This window comes from Oryx dammah, unplaced genomic scaffold (assembly GCF_014754425.2).
Source record: "Oryx dammah isolate SB20612 unplaced genomic scaffold, SCBI_Odam_1.1 HiC_scaffold_16, whole genome shotgun sequence".
NCBI classification, from domain to species: Eukaryota; Metazoa; Chordata; class Mammalia; order Artiodactyla; family Bovidae; genus Oryx; species Oryx dammah.
The window spans coordinates 27,589,768-27,611,788 of record NW_024070200.1 but is presented as its reverse complement, the minus strand read 5'-3'; the positions used below and the strand labels follow the sequence as shown (position 1 = coordinate 27,611,788).

Sequence of the window (22,021 nt, the reverse complement as noted above, 5' to 3'; positions counted from 1 at the left end):
GGCCTCTTGCTAACAGCCAGTGAGAGACTGAAGCCTCTTACCAACAGCCACGAGCCAGAAATGGGTTTTTGGCTGTGACCCTGGCCATCATCTTAACAGTAACTTCATGAGACACCCTGAGACAGAACCACCCAGCTACCCTACTCCCCAATTCCTAACCCTCTAACACTGTCAGATAACAAATGTTTGTTTCTTTTTTTTTTTTTTTTTAATTTTTATTTTTACTTTATTTTACTTTACAATACTGTACTGGTTTTGCCATACCTTGACATGAATCTGCCACGGGTGTACATGAGTTCCCAATCCTGAACCCCCCTCCCACCTCCCACCCCAAATGTTTGTTCTTTGAAGCCACTAAGTTTTGGAGCAATCTGTTATGTTGTAAATGTTTCCCTAGCACGATCAGCCCCTTCCTTATTTCTTCTCACTAGTGAGTCCAAATCCTTCATGTCCTAACCTCATTCCCCGATAGACGACAGAAAACCATCTGTGTGCCTGTGCGTGAGATGAAAGAGGCAAGCTCATCATAACTCAGCCTAACAACCTACACTTATTGCTTTCCATCCTTACCTCCTTGTCTTCCTATTGGCAGAGATTCATCCTTCTAAATGCGCTGTGAATTTTTTTTTCCCCTTCTGCCTAGAAAAGGGATGCCACTTTCTTCCCTAACAGTTCCAACTGCAACACTATCTCCACCTTTTCTCCCCACTAGCAGGAACTCACGCTAGACCCTCATCTGGAAAAAAAAACAACAACAACTTCCTTGACCCTGTATCTTCCTTCGCTTTCTTGTCTTGCAGTCAGGAGAAGCCTGAGCTTGATCCTTCCCCTCCTTACTGCTCTTTTGTGCCTAAACATTGTAAAGCATGATCTCCAGAGTGTAATTTACACTGCTGCCCAGTCTCTAGTCATTAAAACTCTTTTCTTTGGCTTCTGTTACTGCATTATATTCAGAATCTCCTGCCATCTTGTTGCATAAACCCAAGTTAGGAGATTTCACCCATCCCATAGGTGGCACTGACAACTCCTGAACACATGCAGTCTAAAACCATCTCTAGCCAGCCTTTCTTGAATCCCTGACTGCTTCATAGTTTGTTCTACTTGATTATCCTGTAGGCATTTCAAAATCAATTCACTATCTTCCCCTGAAAACCCTTCCTTTGGTATTTCTGTTAAGAGCACCATGAATGCTCAAATCACCTTACCCTTTCAACTCCTATACCAAACTACCAGGAAGTTTTCTTAATACTTGCTTAACATTTTAGTTTTCATTATCCCATCCCTCGTTATCCTTACTGCTACAATCTTTTCTCCAACAGTCTTGCTTTCTTCTCTATGTTACTGCCAGGTGAGTCTTTAGAAATGCAAACCCTATCACTTTGATCCCATTTTAAGAACAAACGTGCCTATTAAAGGCAGTCCAAATCACCAATCATGCCAAACCTTTCATCATCTGACCCCATGTACCATCCAACTTCATCTCTTTACTCATTACTGTTCACTACCTTCTTACTCTTTCCCCTCAAACCCACATTCACTCATTGCACTATTGCTGTCCCCAAATATACCATACTATAAGTTTCCTGGTCTTGAATCAAAATGTGTGAGAATACATTTCTGTGATGCCTGTGTGGAGAACGGAGAATACTTTCTTATCCTTTAAGAAACTCTTTTGAGAAATCTCTTCTGGTAGTTACAGAGGGGAACCACTGAGCTCCCCTCCACAGTGGGAGGTCCTGCCCAGCTGTGAGGAGCGTGGTCAACTCCCTCAGGTTGACCTCAGCCCCAGAGCTGCCTTGACTGACATCAGTCTTCTGGGGGCAGCCACATCTGAGCTGGAGTGCAGACACTGTTGTCCTTTGAAAGGCACTGATGGGCAGTATTCAGAGGACCCCGCAGGTGTGCTGAGTTCTGCTGGACACTCTTACTGCAGTATGACTTCTTTTGCCTACCACTGCTTTCCCCACTGCCTTCAAAGATACTCGCTCACCAAACTGCATCTCAGCATGCGCTTCCGCAGAACCCTACTGTGACACTGCCTGGTTCACTCAAACACAACCATTCTAATTTTTTGCCAGTTGTCTCTATTTCATTATACTAGAAATGCAGTGGTAAGTAAGATACTACTGTTGCCTTCAGGAGCTTCTATGGTATTAATCACACCCAACGGCAATTTGTAGGTACTAGACTTCCCTAGACTCCCAACTCTGGGCACAAAGTGTGTGGTCAATAAATTGCTACATTCAACTGAAATCTTTTTACCATATGAAACAGAATATGGTGAACTGTGACACTGATAAACAGAACAAAAAAGGCAGGGTTAATTATAATATGTGTAAACACTTTTTACAATCACAATGACAATGTTGAAAATAAAGCCTATATAACAATAACAGAGAAAAACTAATTTGAACAGATACTGAACATAATACTGGCTATCATTTACTGATATACGCCAGGTAAAAAGTGAAATAATTTTCATATATGTCACTGATCTAACAGTTTCCTGTAACACAATCTCCCTATTTTGTTAATGAGAAAACTAAGGCTCAGAGAATCAGATCGCTTGTCTAGTCACTGAGCACTGGTGCTGGAGTGAGGGTACAGACCAGATTAGTCTTGAATTATAATGTATATCTTATCCAGTTTTCACTACACTGTGTGTATTAAAAAATTCTGACATGGATGACACCTTATTTTAAAATTAACATATTATTACATTTGAAGGTCTCTCACTGTCAACACACAGGCTTCTAGCCATTTTTTTGCATTAACATTAAAGATACTAAAATGAGACCACAGATATCTGCTACCTATGACAGATACCCTCTAAATATGTAGTGAACACGGTCTCCTCTAGATGAGACTGCCAGACACGATTAAGTAAACAGCTTATTCTCAAAAAACTGTCTGTCTTGCTTTTTAAAACAAACTGCACCACTGCTTCCAAAGAGCCTGACTTACCTGGATCCCAACAGTCAAGGACCGTAGTTAAAGCGCTACGGAGAAGGTCCGTCCAAGCAGTACGGCTCTTTTCTGCTCGGGCCATGGGAGAAGACAATATCCCTTTCAGAGCCTGCAGGGAAGCTGCAGCCGTGGAGGACAGCTGGCCCCCAGGGAGCTTCACGGCAGTTTCCCTGAGGACTCCAGTTGTGAGGTACAGTAGAGTAGGGAGGATAGAGATGCTTCCTGTAAGACATTTTGAAAAACACTATTTCAGTCTATATGTAGTTCCTCAAAAGAAATTACCAAATGAGTAAGGTTATGTCAAAGATTTCTAGCTTTTAAGATTATTTTTCATTAATGATTATAACAATTTTAATAACCTTAAGATTTTAAAGGTTGGATAAAATTTCGGTTCTAATTGGAGATGTTTAAATGATATCACAGTATCATTATCTTGTGCTGTCTGATTTTATTTGGTAGTTGACAAACACTGAATTTCTTTTTAGTGTGGTAAAATATTTTTAACAATAATTTACCACTTTAACCTTTTTTTTTTTTTTTTTAATTTGGCTGTGCTGGGTGTTAGTTGTGGCATGTGGGATCTAGTTCCCTGAATCGAGCCCAGGCCACCTACATTGGGAGCATGGAGTCTTAGCCACTGGACCACCAGGGAAATCCCACTTTGACCATTTCTAAGTGTACAGCTCAGTGGCATTAAGTACATTCACTACCACTATGCATTTGGGGGATTTATTTTATATTAAGCCTTGCAACTTGCAGTGAGTTAGTACAAAAAATTAAAGTTTCCATGGCTACTAAGTAGTTAAAAAGTCGCTTTGTTTAAAAGGAAAGGGAAGAGACTAAAGTTAAAACGGTCAATTAAGTTTTCCCAGGGGCTATCCACAAAGCTCATGTAGTGTATTTTTGCCGTTAATCCTTTGCTAGTCACTTTTTCTGCATTCTTGGTATAAGGCAGGTGTGAGAATAAGGAATACAAGGTTTTCAGCCAAACTGAAGCTTGAAGTTATATTAAGCTTATAATATATGAGACTTATGTTAAGACTTATATGCTGTCTGCATATAAGTCTGTCAAGTCACATTTAAGCAGAAATATGCTTACCAATTAAGTATCTATTAAGTACTGAGTCCTTATTATGTGCTAGGGTACCAGAGGGTAAACATTTTGCTGGAAGTAAGACATATGTCTGTGTGTATATATATATATATATATATCTTCTCTATATAATAATAATTATATATAATGCCTCTATATATAACAAAAAAACCTATGTATATACATATGGAAGCTGTACACACACATACACACACACACAGAAAAACAAAACTCAGTATGAGAGTTTTTAGGGAAGCCTTCACAGATGAAGTAGGTCTGGAGTTGAATTTCAAAGGAAGGCAGACTTTTAAAAAGGAAGAGACGGGGTGGTGTCATTTCAGATCAAGTAACACCACTGGCAATAGCACAGAACAGGGCTAAGCATGGAACCTCCTAGGTTTATGGTTCACACAGAAGGTATCAGGAGGCAGCTGTACTCAGCAGAGCCCTATGGAGAGCCTTAGACACTATATTAAAAGTATGGACTTGATTCCAAACAGAACTGGATATGATGAGAAGCTTCTATCAAAACTGAGGCAGGGAAAGTCTATTAGATACTGTATACCAAAAGACGCCCCAGAGAGAGTAATTGCCATCAACTGGTATAAAATATTTCTAAAAAAAAAAAAACCACCATTGAAGAGCATTATTTTTCTAGAGTACATGCTGTCCCTATATTTACTTTCATCCTTTTAGTACAATAAATTACTATGTCATTAATCGTAAAGGATTAAAGACAATACCCAAATCTTTGGGTCACCATTTGTTTAATGAAAAAAAGATTAGCAACCATTTATCTCCATTATCTATTAAAACCATCTCTCTCCTTTCGGGTCAAGTAAAGCCATCACATACCACAACATACCTTCAGGAGAGCACACAGCAGGAAGTTCAGAGAGGATAACTAACGCGGCTGAAACCAACCTACTTCCATCTTCTGACAGCATCTGTGGCTTTGTTGCTTTCACTCCTGGGCTACCTGTCAATTTAGGATTTAGCCCTGGGAGCTGCCTAACTAGAATGCACACACACAACTCCAGTGTTGCAAAGACCAAAGACTTCCCAGGCACAAGTCCTCCTGTGTCCTTTCCCTCTCCAAATTCTGGCAAGGTTTCCTTTTCAGCAGCCCCATCATCGACTGGAAAACAAAAAGAACAGCGCTGAATAAATACTTCACGTCTGCTTCACTTCTGTTGTAGGTAACACATTTTAATGAATCAAGCCTTGGGTCTTAAAGAATGAAAGAGAATGCTGTTATGGAGGTAAAAGGAGTTGTCTTTATTTGGACTTCTTATTGTAGTGGGTCAAAAGAAATCCTCGGGGACCTTCTCAGCCTTGCAATATTGTCTGGTTAACTGGTTAACTGCAGTTAAGATGTGAACCTGAAAGCTAGAGCTCCAGCACTGACTTTAGCACTGTAAGCAGTGGCTGGGCAGAAAGATACGGACTGAGGTCTCTGATGTCTTTATGAAACTGCCATCTCAGCCCAGGACTGCCAACCTCTGGAGTTCTTGTAGATGAGAGAATAAGTCCTTGTGTTTTAAATCTACTGTCGTTCTAGGTTTTGATATATGTAGTCAAACGTAATCTTAAATGATATACTCACCGATACCAAATCAGACTTATAAATGAGCAATTTAATCACTTTATAAAACTAAGTCAGTAAAAAAAATTGTCAGTCATTCTTTCCCTGTACACTGGTAAACACTTTTAAGTACTCAATCCATATAAGGGACTTTTTTTTTTCCCCTCCAGGGCTGTTAAAATTCTAATTTTCCCAAGGAAAAATACTTTAGCTACTGACAATACCCAAGGTAACACGTAGAGACGACTGAGAGACTTTAAAGCCATACCTAGAGAGGTTTCATTTGTACTATACACAGCAGACTCTCAGGAAGACATAGACACATAAGCAATACTTTAAAAAGCTTTTTTTTTTTTTAAAAAAAGGTAATGATGCTATATGATTAATTTGGTACTGTGGTTTAATATTCACCTTCTGCACTTCGTCTTTTCTCCTTCACATGTTCCTGAGCCGCACAGATAATCTGCCTGACCACTTCAAGAGAAGCCAGTTGAATGGAAGGTGATTCTCGAGTCAAAATTACTCGATGTAGTACATTCAACAACTCAATACCCAAGTCCTATGACCGAAAACAGGTGAGACCATTTTGAAAATTATATACTTGAAAAAATCATAAAGTGTTAGGGCAATATAGTTAAGTAACACCTGCTCCACTTTAAACCATCTCCAGGTGGATTTCTGTCCAATCTTGTAGGAGATGGCACTATGACAAAAGATGATTTTCACACAGGTCCTAAACTGAGATAACAAACAAGGAAATTTCTAAAACAAGATTAAAAAACATGGCTCCAAGTATACAAGGACTGCCAGATTCGAGATAAAAGGTTCCCAGAAATATATTAAAGTTTTCTAAACTTACAAATGGTGGCAAAAATGACATTAACAGTGTGTAAGTTATTAAGCATAGAATGAATATCACTCAAAAGAAAATACACTAGAAGAATACTACTTAACTTTCCCCCTGTTCTATTGGTCACTCTGGTGGCTTTCTTTCATCTTCGAAAATAAGTGCAAAATAGTCATTATAATACTTATTTTAAACATACAGAATTAACAAGCACAAAAAGTTTAAATAAACCTTATCCATGTGCAATTCAAGTCAGGCAGAAGCCTGATTCATATTTTAAACCTAATAAATGATAGTGGTAATAAATATCAGTCTATACAGAGAGGAAATTATACCATTTATTTTTCTTAACATCCAAAAGTCAATTTAATATACAATTCAATATACTGGTAATACCGGCTCCCCTGGGGGCTCAGTGGTCAAGAACCTGCCTGCCAGTACAGGAGTCTCAGGTTCAGTCCCTGGGCCAGGAAGATCCCCTGGAGAAGGAAATGGCAACCCACTCCAGCATTCTTGCCTGGGAAATCCCATGAACAGGGGACTGTGGTGGGCTACAATCCTTGGGGTCACAAAGAGCCAGACACAACTTAGCGAATGAGTATTCACGCATATGGTAATACATGATGCTAAGGGTGCCTGCCCAATGCACTGCTGCTCTTGGGAAGGCAGTTAAAGGAAGTGCTGTCCATTGTGCACCGATCCTTCCAATCACGGTCCCCACTGGATCTGGTATCAGTGTCTGACTCCACCTGCCGGCTAGCCGGTTGTCTCTTAAAAAGACCTTGTGGAGCAATGAGCCGAGAGGAGCACTACACAGCTGACGGCGAACAGCAGGAAGCAAGAGGACCCTCTCCCGGGGCAGTGGGGCGCAAGGCACAGAGGCACAGGGTGGGCAGAGTGCAGCGCAGCGGCAAGAGGCAAGCACAGCACAAGACAGGACCCTCCCGGCACTGCAGAAAGTGCGCCGGAAGAGCTGCGGCAGAGTGTGCTGGCGGCAGGAGCACGGACAGAAAGCGGCAGACCGGCGGGGCCGCGCGTAGGTTTGGAGCTCGGCTACGCAGTGTGTCAGTTGCCTTTTTACTTCTCCGTGTTCACCCGCTGCTCACTATAGTAACCCGAACACACTTCTGTCGCTGTGCCTTGGAATCTACAGAAGCCTGACAAGCAACAAGAAATCACCTGATCACTGCCAATTTTAGATCTTGGCCAAGGAACATCGAGAAGGGCCTGTAACGCGTGTAAACAGGCAGTAATGCTTTCCATGGTTGCATCTGAACGTAAGGAACATAGAAACTTCACACTGATTCCTATAGAAAGTAGAGAAAGAGAACAGGGCTTCTTTAGAGTCTTGGTTTCTGATGTTAAAGAATTTTCTATTTTGATAAGATATACAAATAACCTTAGCAAAGAAGCAGTGCAAATAAATCACCATGAATTTAAGAGTAAACAATTAAGTGGTAAGGCAATCTCTTAAACAGTTTTTGTTTTTATCAACATGTACACAAATAATCATCTCAACTAGGCTTGTGCACTACTGCAAAAATTATAATAAAACTGTGCCAGAACATGTAGAGTTTCATAATTTTATTCTGACTAGAATTTATTGAGTGATTACCATGTATCAGGCATTGTACTTTAACTATATCATTTCACTCTCACAGTATCTCAGGAAATAGGTACTATTATTACCACTCCTTTTGAGCACATAAAGCTTAAATAGTTTGCTAAGTGTTACAATGAGGCACACCAAGAATTTGAGCTAAGGTAATTAAACTGCACAGCTTATGCCCTGCCAGTCTTTATGACATAAAACTTTGTTTTTTGAAAAGCTCTCAAGGCAAACAGAGACAAAATTTTAATATACCCAAGGATATAGCAAATCTGATCATGTTTGGCTTCAGAAGCAACAACAGCAGCTCTATGAACCAGAAACCTTATTAGTTAATTACTGACCTTTATAAACCTCACATTTCAGTTAGTAACTTATTTATAGGTAATCTAACAAGTTGCTTCCTCAGAACAAGATAAGTGTGGAAAACATTTAATCTAGAAACTCACTGTATCTAGAAAGATACCTCATTTTAAAAATGAAGTTCGAAGAAAGCCAAAAAATGGTTAAACTTCATAAATTTAAAAATCTCATTTATCTTTGACCTTAAATATTGATGCAGTTCTGGACCTGTGAATATACCTTCTTGAACCTTGTAATTCTTGAGAATGGGGAGGGAGGGGTAGATGACTCAGTATACTGTTATTGCCTAATAAAGAATGAAGTTAACAGCCACAAGAGCTGACAGGTAAGAAAGCACAATCCAAGAAAAACTCCGTATGGTTGGCAGCAGGTAAAAAGTGTTTTACTGACCTAAAATAAGATGGAATCTCTCAGTGTAGACATCCTCAGGGGACTTTACTGTAGGTCCAGAGGATGAGCCCTGGCACATGGAAGTTGGTGTCACAGGCCTTGAGAGATTAGGAGCTCCCTCATCTGGGTCAGCAACGACAAAGCCTGTGCTTGTAAGCCACAGTGCTGTGGCATGCAAGATAAGCGCCCAGGAGTTGTAATAATGCAGTTTTGCATTTTCACTAGTCTCTGCTGTGTAGAAAGCACCACCTACAAAAAAGGGAAAGCAAACAGTTTCAGGAGGAATAAATGAAGAGATATGTTCACACTCCACTTTCCCTTTTATCTGTTACAAGAGAGATACCATTTCCAGCCTGTACCCTACACTTCAAGGCAACTGCTTGTTGACTTTTATCACCAGATTAATTTTTCCCATTTTTGGACTTCATAGAAATGGAAAAATACACAGTATGCAACTGTTTGTGACTGAGTTTTTACTTAATAATGTTTTTAGAGATGGATCACCCATGCTGCTATATTATCAATATTTTATTATCAGACTTTATTTCTCCTGAGCATACAACTGTTGGTCACAGTGCTAAAGTATCCTTAGAACTTCATAAGAAATTTGTAGGCTAACTCTTTAATCATAAAATATTTTTAAACAAATATATGATGTGTCTGTGTGTTTAGAATGCAAAAGGTTCATACAATCTGAAGAGAAACCACGGTATGTGTGCGTGCATGCTCAGTCACTCAGTTGTGTCTGACTCTTTGTGACCCCTGTGGACTGTAGCCCACCAGGCTCCTCTGTCCATGGAATTCTCCAGGTAAGAATACTGGAGTGGGTTGCCATCTCCTCCTCCAAGGGATCTTCCTGACCCAGGGATCAAACCCTTGTCTCCTGCATTGGCAGGGGGATTCTTTACCACATAGCCACCTGGGAGCCCAGAGTATGTATATGCACGTATAAAACAAACACTGATACTCACCTACCTCTAAGATTAACATTTTGCCATTCTTAAATCTCTTTCTTAAAAAACAAACAAAACCACTAAAACTTTATATACCACTAATTCTTGCCCTCGTTCTATAACCACTTTCCTCAAGTCACTGAGAATCAGTCTCAGGTCTTAAAACTTTCACACTAGATGTTTGTATTCATAAATAATAGATGCTGTTATTTAGTGTCAGTTTACTTAAAAGGCCTCATATTGTGTGTATCCTTTTCAAACTTGCTTTCCCCCGAACATTATGTTTTAGAGATTTACATATGTTGATTCATGTGTCATTCATTTTTGTTGATAAATTTTTTCAGTAAATCAACCTATTTCCATTTTTAATGCTATTAAAAGGTACAAAGTCCAATAAATACTCTGCGTATCTTTGTGTGTAATTCCAATTAAAACTCTAATAGAACTTGACAGGCTGGCCCTAAAATTCATAGCAAGGAGTGAAAAAAATAATAGCTGTTTTGGAATAACATGAAGATTAAAAGCAGCTGCCAAATATCCAATCCACAAAAGGTGTTATTAATAACTGAGTATAAAATTAGATTCCCTTGGGGGAATACATGTATAAAAAAGAGTGGATATATGTATATGTAAACTGATTCACTGTGCTATACAGCAGAAACAAACACAATGCTATAAAGCAACTATACTCCAATAAAAACAAATAAAATTAGACCCCATCTTCATTCTACACACAAAAAGTAAATTCCAGCAGGACTAAAATCTAAAATGTAAAAAGCAGAAGTGTAAAGCTTATATATCTTTGTGGTCTTAATTTAAAAAAAGTATCAGGCATTACAGAGGAAACATAAACCATAAAAAACTGATTATATTAATTTTAAAAAGGTAAAAGAGAAAAGCCACAGGCTAAGAAAGGATACCTTCCAGATATGGAACCACAAAGGAAGAGTATTAAACATATGTAAGGATTAACAAGTCAGTAAGAAAATGACAAATATGAAGTAGAAAATGGGCAAAGATGATGACTGGGTGATTTATGGAAAAAGAAACTTAAACAGCCCATAAACTGATGAAAAAAGACTTTCAATCAACGAAATAAACCAATGAAATTCTTTAAACTCATCACACTGGGAAAAACAATTAAGTATAGTAACATATAATGGAGGGAAGATGTAGATAAACAGGCATGTTGTTGATCACATACACTGCTGTAATCACGCTGGAGAACGATTTGGCCGTTATCTTGTGAGTTAAGAAGAGCGTGCCTCATGGCTGAACAAGTCAACTGCAGGGTCTCTACCCTGAAGCAACTCTCCCATGACTATTCTATGAATGAAAATTATTCTTGAAAAAATGTTTCAAATAAACATTACCTACTAGTGGAGAAATTTTGAAAATGCATGTTATTGACTGTCATTCTAGGAATTACAGTAAATATTTCACCCCCTTACCTTCAACAGGAAGCTGAGAGGCAAATTCTGAAGGCAAAGTTAGGAGAGCAAAATCCTGAAGTGCAGCCAGCCAGAGCCTACTCAATGTGCCGAGGTCTGCATGGACTAACTCAAGCAGCCCGTCTGGTGAAATCGACCCGTTTCCAATGCCCTCTTCTGAACAGGCAGGAGTCTTCAAAGATTGCCTGTGGTTTTTATGCCTTTCTACAGCAATTATGTAGACCTGTTATAAAGGTTACTTTATAAATAGGAAAATCTTAGACCCACAGGTGCTACAATATTTTTATCTTGCAGACTTACCTTGAACCTGCCTCCTGAACTTGGAATGCACATGATACCAAGAAGGTACACATGTGCAACCACATACAAAACTGGGGTAAAAAGATCCAAAAGCATCATGTTCACCGAGATATGTTAGGGATAATAAACACTTGACAAGTACGCTGCCACACTGCAGTTTACAACCATGACAGCTGTAACTAAATGATCCTGGCACCCTTTTTCACTAAGCCTGGCTATGGCCTTGTAATCCATTTCAATAGATGGCTACAGGCAGCCATCTCTGAAATCAAATAAGCTGAAATACTGAATATTTTCTTTCAATGTTACCACTAAATGACTTACAAAACATTTACCTATATAGACTATAGACAAGGACTACATGTACTATCTCTTTATCCATAGCTCCGAAATCCAAAGGCTCTGTAAAATGTAATTTTGTGGGCAACAATCTGGTGACAAAACACAAAAAAATTTATGTGAGGCTATTTATACAGTGTGACTGTTCAAACATTTTCACAGATATATTATAAACTGTTTGATTACAGATTTTATGATACTATCCCAAACATCCTGGAGGGATACATGAAATATGCATCCAAATTTTAAATCCCAATTTATCTGGCTCTAAGGATTTAACTTATAAGCAGAGTACATCACGAGAAACGCTGGACTGGAAGAAACACAAGCTGGAATCAAGATTGCCGGGAGAAATATCAATAACCTCAGACATGCAGATGACACCACCCTTATGGCAGAAAGTGAAGAGGAACTCAAAAGCCTCTTGATGAAAGTGAAAGAGGAGAGTGAAAAAGTTGGCTTAAAGCTCAACATTCAGAAAACGAAGATCACGGCATCAGGTCCCATCACTTCATGGGGAAACAGTGGAAACAGTGTCAGACTATTTTGAGGGGCTCCAAAATCACTGCAGATGGTGACTGCAGCCATGAAATTAAAAGACACTTACTCCTTGGAAGAAAAGTTATGACCAACCTAGATAGCATATTCAAAAGCAGAGATATTACTTTGCCAACTAAGGTCCATCTAGTCAAGGCTATGGTTTTTCCAGTGATCATGTATGGATGTGAGAGTTGGACCATGAAGAGGGCTGAGCGCCGAAGAATTTATGCTTTTGAACTATGGTGTTGGAGAAGACTCTTGAGAGTCCCTTGGACTGCAAGGAGATCCAACCAGTCCATTCTGAAGGAGATCAGCCCTGGGTGTTCTTTGGAAGGAATGATGCTAAAGCTGAAACTCCAGTACTTTGGCCACCTGATGTGAAGAGTTGATGACTCATTGGAAAAGACTCTGATGCTGGGAGGGATTGGGGGCAGGAGGAGAAGGGGACGACAGAGGATGAGATGGCCGGACGGCATCACTGACTCGATGGACGTGAGTCTGAGTGAACTCTGGGAGCTGGTGATGGACAGGGAGGCCCAGCGTGCTGTGATTCATGGGGTCGCAAAGAGACAGACATGACTGAGCAACTGAACTGAACTGAACTGAACTGAACTGAACTGAACTGAAGGATTTCAAATAATTATGGACCTCAATTACATGGAGCTTGTTGGCTAGTCATTATCTCCACTAAGGAGAGAATAGGAAAAAGTAATGGCTTAAGCAAGAGTAGAAAGATTCAAATGATTATAAAAAACATTATAAAACAGTAAATTTATAAAATAAGTTACAGAAATTACAGAATATCTGTTTGCTCTACTAAAAGCATATGTTTAAACCATTTACAGTTGATTGTTAAATATCATTAAATCCAACAAGTCTAGGCAGAACTACTTTCTAACTGAAATTTGTCAGTACTAAATAATGACAAAAAAAGAAACTCAACAATCTTCTGGTTTTAATTAGCCCTACTGAAGAAAACCCTTTCTCACATATTGGCTGCAACACTCAGTTGCAATCTGAGACTATATATATTTCTAACTTCATGTCCGACTCTTTGCGACCCCATAGACTGTAGCCTATTCAGGCTCCTCCATCCATGGGATTTTCCAGGCAAGAGTGCTGGAGTGGATTGCCATTTCCTTCTCCAGGGGATCTTCCTGACCCAGGAATCAAACCCGGGTCTCCCACATTGCAGGCAGACGCTTTACCATCTGAGCCACCAGGGAAGCTGATACATGAACCAAGACTGGCCAAATCTGATAACTGTTGAAGCTAGATAATGGGTTTATATGAGTTCATTACAGTATTCTATTTACTTCTGTATATATGTAAATGTTTCTATCATAAATTTAAAAAATTATATGGCATTCTTCCTGATTAGAAAAGTAAATAAAGAACAAATAAGTACTTCCCTCTAAGATTTTTTTTAACCTTAGGAAATAAATGACTTACTTAATATTCAAAAGTCATTTTAAGAAAGAAAGAGCTCTAAGAAATATTAAAGCATGTGTTATAGTTGATAGAATATATGAGCAAACCCACATTTCCAATAATTCAGGCTTCAATAAAAGTTGATTTCCATTGGCTATGATAAAGTCTCTTATGATTCCCCCTGCTTAAAACAGCAGATAAGACAACAGGAGGGTACTTTAGAATCCTTGGCCAAAATATCAATTAGCATATAAATATATCTCATGTTGAAAGTCTTCTGTTAACCTTAAACACAGACTTACTTGTGTTTTAAATAGCTAATTTCAGTTTATGGCCTAAGATGTTTATTAACAACTTCCAAAATTCCAGTCATAAATGGAGACGTACTAACCTCTGCCCAGGCTTTTAGCACAGCTAAGATCTCCATGGTAGAAGCACTTTCATTATATAAGTGACTAAGAGCTTCTTTTCCAACCTGAATTTTTGTTAACGATGCAACAAGCAGCTGATGAACTCTTCGGATGTCGTTAAGGTCACTTACAACTCCACTTGCTATCCAGGCACTGCAAACCTAGTTTTTTAAGAAAATCAAAGATTATATTTAAAAACTATAAACACCCCCTCTGGGAGTTCAGCAGAGGTCACTCATATCTCAGGAATCTGGTCACTTAAATCATCTTGCTATCAAGAAACCCAATGGGATGCTGCTGATAATGATAGTCAAAGCCAGCATTTCAATAGAGAATGAGACAGGGTGCTCAGGGCTGGAGCACTGGGATGACCCTGAGGGATGGGATGGGGAGGGAGGTGGGAAGGGGGTTCAGGATGGGGAACACATGTACACCCATGGCTGATTCATGTCAATGTATGGCAAAAACCACTACAATATTATAAAGTAATCAGCCCCCAATTAAAATAAATAAATTTTAAAAAAAATCAAAAGAGAATGAAATCATAAGGTTGAAGAAAGGAAGCTGTGCTAATAAGTAAATAAAGAGTTTTAGATGTTATTAACATAGAGAAAATAAGCCATGAAAGGCATCACTTGCATAACTGGATTGACATTTGAATTATATCTCCAATCTTAATTATTTCATCTTACTATTTTAAAATCAGGGATTAATTGTACCTCAATACAGATTTTTATTCTTTTGAAGATATTTTTAACTTTTAAAACAAAACATCATTAATAATCCTCCAATGCAAAAAATTTAACTCAGTTATCAGGGGCCATCTATAAAGGTTTTCCTGATTGTCATGATATTTCATGAAAATTTATTTTTCCTTTACCATCTACTTATTTAGTTCACATTTCCTTTCACAAAAGATTTCAAGTGGCTTATAGCAAGAACACATATAATAAAATGATAAACTAGACTTAGTACAACAGTTAACAGAATTCTACAAATACTGAAGGTACTCAAACATTTCCTAAATACAACTTAACTTGAAAAGTTGAAAGAAATGAGTAAAATCAGTTTTTGCCATTTTGTATATAATTAATTTAATTCATAACAGTTCTGCTTTTATTTCAGACCATTCAGGGCTGGATATTGAATGCCTGACAACACCATCAAGAAAAGCAACTATTTAAAACTGTATACCATGTGGCTCTTAGATATATGAAAAAATGCTCAACCTCACTTGGCATACAAATCTTTTTACTCCATCACAAAAATCTAAGTTTGACAACTCACACAGCTGCTGAGAAAACAGGTACTTGCATACAGTGTTGGTAGGAGTTTAAAGTGGTTAACTCTTGTAAGATGCTCTTTAACCCAACAATTCAATTTTGGGGAATTTAGCTCCCATACATGCTTGGACCCAGTGAAATGAAGAAGGTGTTTAACTGCAGCACTGTCTGTAAGAGCGAAAGACAAAAAAGAGCCCCCATATTTCCATCACTAGAGAACTGGTGACTTACCCATACACTGGCTTACTATGTGGTTACAAGGAAGAAGAAGTTATGTAAATTTAAAAGGTGAAGAAAAGGGGTCGCTGAGATCAATGGCTGGGTGGACAACTGTAGCATCGAACCTTGGCATTAAACACTATCTGGAGGGCTGCTCCCTAAAAGAGGGCTTACTATTTACCTGACATGCTTTGGCAGTGACATCAGGTGGCGTCTCGGAGGTGAAGGCTGGTCTAAGTGCTGCTCCTACCTGGCAAGAAAGGATATGCTCATTCAAGCATCAATAAGTAAGATAGCACAAACTCTTTTCTCTTTTTAATGTTATTTTTAAATTATCCGTTTATAATAGGTATTATAAATATTTTTGGTTTTGCCTGCCCAGGGTGTCTTTCCCTGTTTTGGGGTAAGAGCATCTCAATTCTCCTTTGGGGAACTTTCTCTCTCGCCAACTCTTAGCCCACGTGGTTGCTATGGAGCTAACAGTACTGTCTGGCTCCAGGGACCCACATTGGTATAATGAAAGCTCTCCTGTAGATGTTTGCTGGAAGTACTTGGAAAGAAGTGCTGTCTTTAAAAGACTCTATATGCTAAGAGAGCCATTTTGATACCACTCGGAGAGGGCAAATTAGGAAGAAGAGCCAGTGCAGGAGAAAGCAGAGCTAACTAAGACTCCCCAAAACAATCTTCCTTTCCTGCTTAAGTGAGTGGTAATTTTATTTCTATCATTTGTAATTTTAAGAGGAGTAAAAATAGAACAGAGCTCCCCTTAAGCTGGAATATAGTATTTAGACTAATATGTAGTTGTATGTGACTCCCATCCCTTCCTTTTCTCTTTCCCTAAACATACACTGACATTACCTGTTGGGAAGATGTGATGGAGCCTGCTACCAACTGGTGAATTGCTCTGGATTCCCTAATTGCCAGTCAACAGAAGCTGCCTCTGAATCATGAGAGGTATCCTTGCATGACTGCTGAAGGGACTACATGTGATGTGTGTGATGTAACATGATAATTTTGTTACCTTCCTTGTTCCTCCTAGGTTGCTCAATGCACCAGTCAAACAAACACCAGTTAAAAAGATTACAGAACCAGTAAAAGAATCTTGAATTCTTTTCTAAGTTCAGGGGAAATAAAGGAGGTTATATCTAGACTAGGGGTAGTAACCTGAAGATGAAACATGCATGTAGTCTAAATGGAATGTTAATAATATTAATAATTTGGTGTTATCTTAAGGTTATTTGGATATTCTGTAAAGAATTTCATTATCAAAGCCCTTTATTCCCGATAAATTACCAAGAAGGTTTTAATTACGCGACTTAACTTTTAGCATTATAAAAGACCTGTTTCATGAATTATTTTGCTTTTACTTGAAGATTTCTTCTTCAAACATATACTGATTAGACTGGTGATATATTAACAGATACACACACACATTTATGTATTAAGAGGCAACATGCCAATTAGTTTCACAGACTTCTAACCTGGTTGTTTAATAATAAGATTCTCTAGCAGAAAGTGCTTACATTGGCTTGATACTGTTCCAGAATCACATGACCTGGAAACTCTGGTTCTGGAATCGTTGCAAATCGCCGAATAACCACTAGCAGTGTTTCAAGGCCAGAGAGACGGAGCTGGTCACTGTGATCTGTGGCAGCCATAAAGGCCATGCGGATTAAGTCAGCAAGATGCAGTACCAGAAAGTCACCTATGAGATTAAAGCAGAAAATCTTACTAAGAAAAGGAATATGCTGGAGCTAAGAGTTATGCTAAGTGCTCATTCTTCCTCCTTCTAATTTCATAAGCTAGACTTTCAAGTACTTTTACAGTTTTACTGTTTGTTACAGACCTTAAAGCTAGATTTACTGCACCAGTGCAAATACTCAGACACAAACAACTATCCCAAATCAAATACTAATACAGCTTTGAAAAAACTAAAGGCAGAATTAGCATCCTTTAAAAGAATGCTAATAGTATTTTCAATAAAAATTTTGTTCAGACTTTCTGGTAAAAGTACATTAGAAGGTACTTAGGAAACTTTGGGTTTTGATGAATTATGCATTAATCATTCTCTTCATGTCAAGTTGAAGCTAAAAGATAATATTCCTTTAAAGATTTTTTTATGTGGTTCTTTATATGTAACTATGGGCTTCCCTGTTGGCTCAGATGGTAAAGAATCTGCCTGCAATGCAGGAGACCCAGGTTTGATCCCTGGGTCAGGAAGATTCTCTGGAGAAGGGACTGGCAGCCCACTCCAGTATTCTTGCCTGGGAAATCCCATGGACAGAGGAGCTTGGCGGGCTGCAGTCCATGGGGTCACAAAGAGTCGGACATGACTGAACAACTAACGCTTTCACTTTCGTATGGACTACATTACCTTACTTTTGCATGTGCTGCTACACACACAAAAGATGGGGGCATAAAAAAATATTTCTAGCTATAAAATTATAAATTAGAATTCCTTTCATGCCTACAACGTATTACTTGGTATAATAATTCTACCGGGGAGAGACATAAAACAATCATTTAATAGTGTTCCAACAGTAAAATGTTTACAGGTACAACAAACCTTTACCTAAAAAATATTTGAGACTAATTCAAAGAAGTATACTAGTTATAGGTCATACTGAAGAAACCAGCTCATCTTAGTAAGTGCCAATTACAATTTTCATCAAAAGCAAAGGAGTCAGTAAGCACACTAATTTTATACCTATCAGTATTAGTGTTCATCACAAATAAGAGACTCAATTTCCAAAACATACTAAGAGCTCATACAACTAAACAACAAAAAGACAAACAACACTATCAAAGAAGGGACAGAAGACCTAAACAGACACCTCTCCAAACTATATTTACATACGACCAACAGGCACAGGAAAAGACGCTCAACATTGCTAATTCTTAGAGAAACACAAATCTGCACCCAGGTACCACTTCATACCAGTCAGAATGGCCATCATTAAAAAGCCTGCAAATATTAATACAAATGTTCAAGAGGGTGTGGAGAAAAGGAATGTACAATGTTGGCAAGAATATAAATTGAAATTGGTATAGCCGCTACGTAAAACAATATAGAGGTTCCTAAAAACCTAAAAGAGCTGATCCTACAATCCTATTCCTGGGCAGATATCTAGAGAAAACCATAAACTGAAGATACATGCACCCCTATTTTCATAGCACTATTTACAACAGCCAAGACATGTAAACAACTAAAATGTCCACTGACAGATGAATGGATAAAGATGTGGTATATACACACAGTAGAGTATTATTCAGCCATCAAAAAGAATGAAATAATCCTGTTTGCAGCATCACGGAATCTGAAATATGATACAGATTAACCTATCTACACAACAAGAACAGACTCACTGACATAGAGGGCAGACTTGGTTGCCAAGGGGAGTGGAAGTTAGGGGGAGAAGAAATAGGAATTTGAGATTAACAGAGGCAAACTATTATATATGGAATGGATAAAGTGGACAGCACAGGGAACTATACTGAATACCCTGTGGTAAGCCATAATGGAAAAGAAAATGAAAAAGTATATAAATATATAAATGTGTGTATAACTGAGTCACTTTCCTGTACAGAAGAAATTAATACAACACTGTAAATCCAACACTTCAATAAAATTAAGCAAATGAAAGACAACTAAGAGACTCAATATGTGCTTGCTTGAAAAATAAATTAAACTAGAAATACCTAATTCATAGTCTCAGGCGGGGAATAACAACATCTTGCCTTGTGATTCTTTTGTCAGGTAAAGAGTATTTATAAGGCATTGAGATATGAGCACTGTGTCTGAATATATGTGTTTAAGTGAATTAAACCATAATCAACATGTATTTAGGTAAAAATAATAAAACTGAACAATAAAAGGTCAAACTGGTCTCACAAGTAGGTTTACTTTACATTGAGACAGACTCAGATGTTTTCAAGGTAATATCCATGGAACCAAAATAACCTATGAGCAAAATAGCTATATTTTGCTGTATTTAATAGTTCTATAAAAATAAAACTTAAGAAAATAAAATTTGGGAATGCACATACTACCTTCCAAGAACGTGACCATTCTCTATAAACTTAATGTAACACATTATGTCCACGAAACAAAAGTGAATGCTGATTTAAGAAGTTCAATCATTAAGAATGCATTTGAACATTAGAAATGTACTACAGGCACACAGCGCCTCTATGTGTATCATTTGGTCTTGTCATTGTTAACCCACTTACTTCTCGAATCCTTCTTTTTCATTTCCTGTGCTAAAGCAACATCAAAATGTGCGCTGTGTGCATTCTCACACTGGTTGATTATCCTGCAGACACATTCAGCAGCAAAGACTCTGGTGGCCCATCGGGGATTGGTGAAAGGGTGAGGTCTGCCATCATTTCTGCTGGTCAGAACCGAAGCGTCATCCCCTTTATCTCCTTCCTCTTCTTGCATTGTATCCACACACATTACAGTTGCAAAATCTTGCATCAAGGAAGAATACACATAGTTTCAATTGGAAGATGAACTTATAAAGGGACACAAATGGCCTTAAGTACAGATCATAATTACTGTTCATCAATCATACATCTTTTAAATATGTAAAATAATCATGTCTAATGACTACTGATAACAGTGGTTACCTCGAGAAATGCTAAAAAAACTATTCTTAAAAAATGACGAAGCCATTAAATTATATTTAAAGTGAAAAACTGAACATGATACTAGAATAATCATCAATCTGCTGTATGTAGATGGATATACTCAAGGAAGCACAGCATTCTGTGGTAGGGAGTATGGTGGACAGAACTAGATATGTTAACACTGGGCCCCTGAATGAATTTAAGAAGGTTCCTGAATCCACAAAAATGTCCAAAAAATACTTTCCTCAGGATAGACCCACTGGTATATTTACAATTGCAAATTATCCAGATGACTAGAGCCAGTAAGTAAGGAATTATTTTCCCTAAATATTATACTAATTGCTAACTTATTAACTATTTAACTCAACTTAAAATGCAACTTGTAACATAAACCAACTTGTTTTTCTTAAATCTTTTATGTCAACATTTTTTGAGTGTGATACAACAGAGAGCAAAGATGTTACAAACAAAGTTAAGGCAAACCCCTGTCTTAGAACCTCAATGGAGACCGAAGTGTAACTGAAAGACAGGAGTACCAACAAGAACAAAGGTGGACAGAGAATACTAAAGCAAAAAACCCAGAAATTTTATAGCACCTTTCTTCCTTTGAGACCAGAGTTACATTAAGTTATAAGGCTTAAGTAACTGAGTTGAGAGCTACTGAAATATAATGAAAAGTTAGATGTTAAAGTCATGCAGGCTAAGGCTTGAATATGTCTGTGTCTTTGGGAAAATTACTTATCCTCTGCAAGCCTTGTTTTCCTTTGTGTAAAATGGAATAATACTGCCTACTCCTAAGATGGTTAAAAGAGTAAATGATACATAATATGTATAGTATTTGGAACAGAAATCATTTCTATCTTCTTTCTTCCTCACTCACTGTCTCTCAGTCCAAAGATACAAATTTTAAAGACTCTAACACAATTATAAGAGAAAAAAAAAGTAAGCTTTAAGTACTGGACTTAAACACTAGCTTTAAGTACTGGACTTAAACACTAGCATTAGAATCTTCATTTAAAGAAAAGCAATAGTTTTACCCCAAATATCCAAATTAATAAATTAGCAGTAGCAGATAATTTTATACAATGCTTTTACTTTCAGTTTTATTATGTTGGCTGGTAATCAAAAGTACTTACCAGCTGATGCAGCAAGTACATCTTTACAAAGCTTTAACCAAAAGGAGAGCTTATCCACTGCCATAGACGTAAGCATATGATTTAAAGTCTCTTTGATATCATGGCATAACTTCTGATCTGTCTCTTTGTCAAGTAAGGTCAGTAAGGCCCCTTCAAGGCCCACTTCTCTGATGTTAGCATCTGACAAGAAGAAAATCGATGATCTAAGTAATACAGAAAACAAAACTGCCATATGAGAAGCACACACATTCAGTGGTTATTCAAAATATTACATGCAAATATATTCTAAAGAACTGGTCCACATATGGCACCCTCAGTCTACTGAGGTCTGTCTTAGTTCACAACTAAAGTTTATTATTCACAACACTGCAAAGTTATTTTTTATACAATGTCATTAAAAATAAATCTTTGAGTTTACTAATATGTTTTCCTTATCAGGTAAACATTTTAACCCAGTTAGCATGCAATACTTCTAA

The 22,021-nt window shown here is 37.9% G+C and overlaps 1 protein-coding gene and 1 long non-coding RNA gene across 8 annotated transcripts in view; one reads left to right on the top strand and one right to left on the bottom strand.

The window, feature by feature from the left end:
* LOC120875402 overlaps positions 1–17,087 on the top strand; it is an 82,937-nt gene extending 65,850 nt beyond the window's left edge. Inside the window, exons 5-6 of the long non-coding RNA XR_005723950.1 lie at positions 5,260–6,220; positions 15,404–17,087. This is a non-coding gene — a long non-coding RNA (uncharacterized LOC120875402). The remainder of the gene's footprint in view (positions 1–5,259; positions 6,221–15,403) is intronic.
* The window catches only part of HEATR5A (HEAT repeat containing 5A), a 97,830-nt gene that overhangs the window by 5,228 nt on the left and 70,581 nt on the right, over positions 1–22,021 (bottom strand). For all 7 annotated transcript variants that reach the window (XM_040257161.1, XM_040257165.1, XM_040257168.1 and 4 more), the window contains 11 exons: positions 21,546–21,725; positions 20,011–20,250; positions 17,304–17,485; positions 15,962–16,030; positions 14,260–14,439; positions 11,259–11,481; positions 8,855–9,103; positions 7,672–7,799; positions 6,057–6,204; positions 4,926–5,198; positions 2,965–3,189 (listed from right to left, as the gene is read on the bottom strand). In XM_040257161.1, coding sequence (XP_040113095.1) covers positions 2,965–3,189; positions 4,926–5,198; positions 6,057–6,204; positions 7,672–7,799; positions 8,855–9,103; positions 11,259–11,481; positions 14,260–14,439; positions 15,962–16,030; positions 17,304–17,485; positions 20,011–20,250; positions 21,546–21,725 — 2,097 coding nt within the window. The remainder of the gene's footprint in view (positions 1–2,964; positions 3,190–4,925; positions 5,199–6,056; positions 6,205–7,671; positions 7,800–8,854; positions 9,104–11,258; positions 11,482–14,259; positions 14,440–15,961; positions 16,031–17,303; positions 17,486–20,010; positions 20,251–21,545; positions 21,726–22,021) is intronic.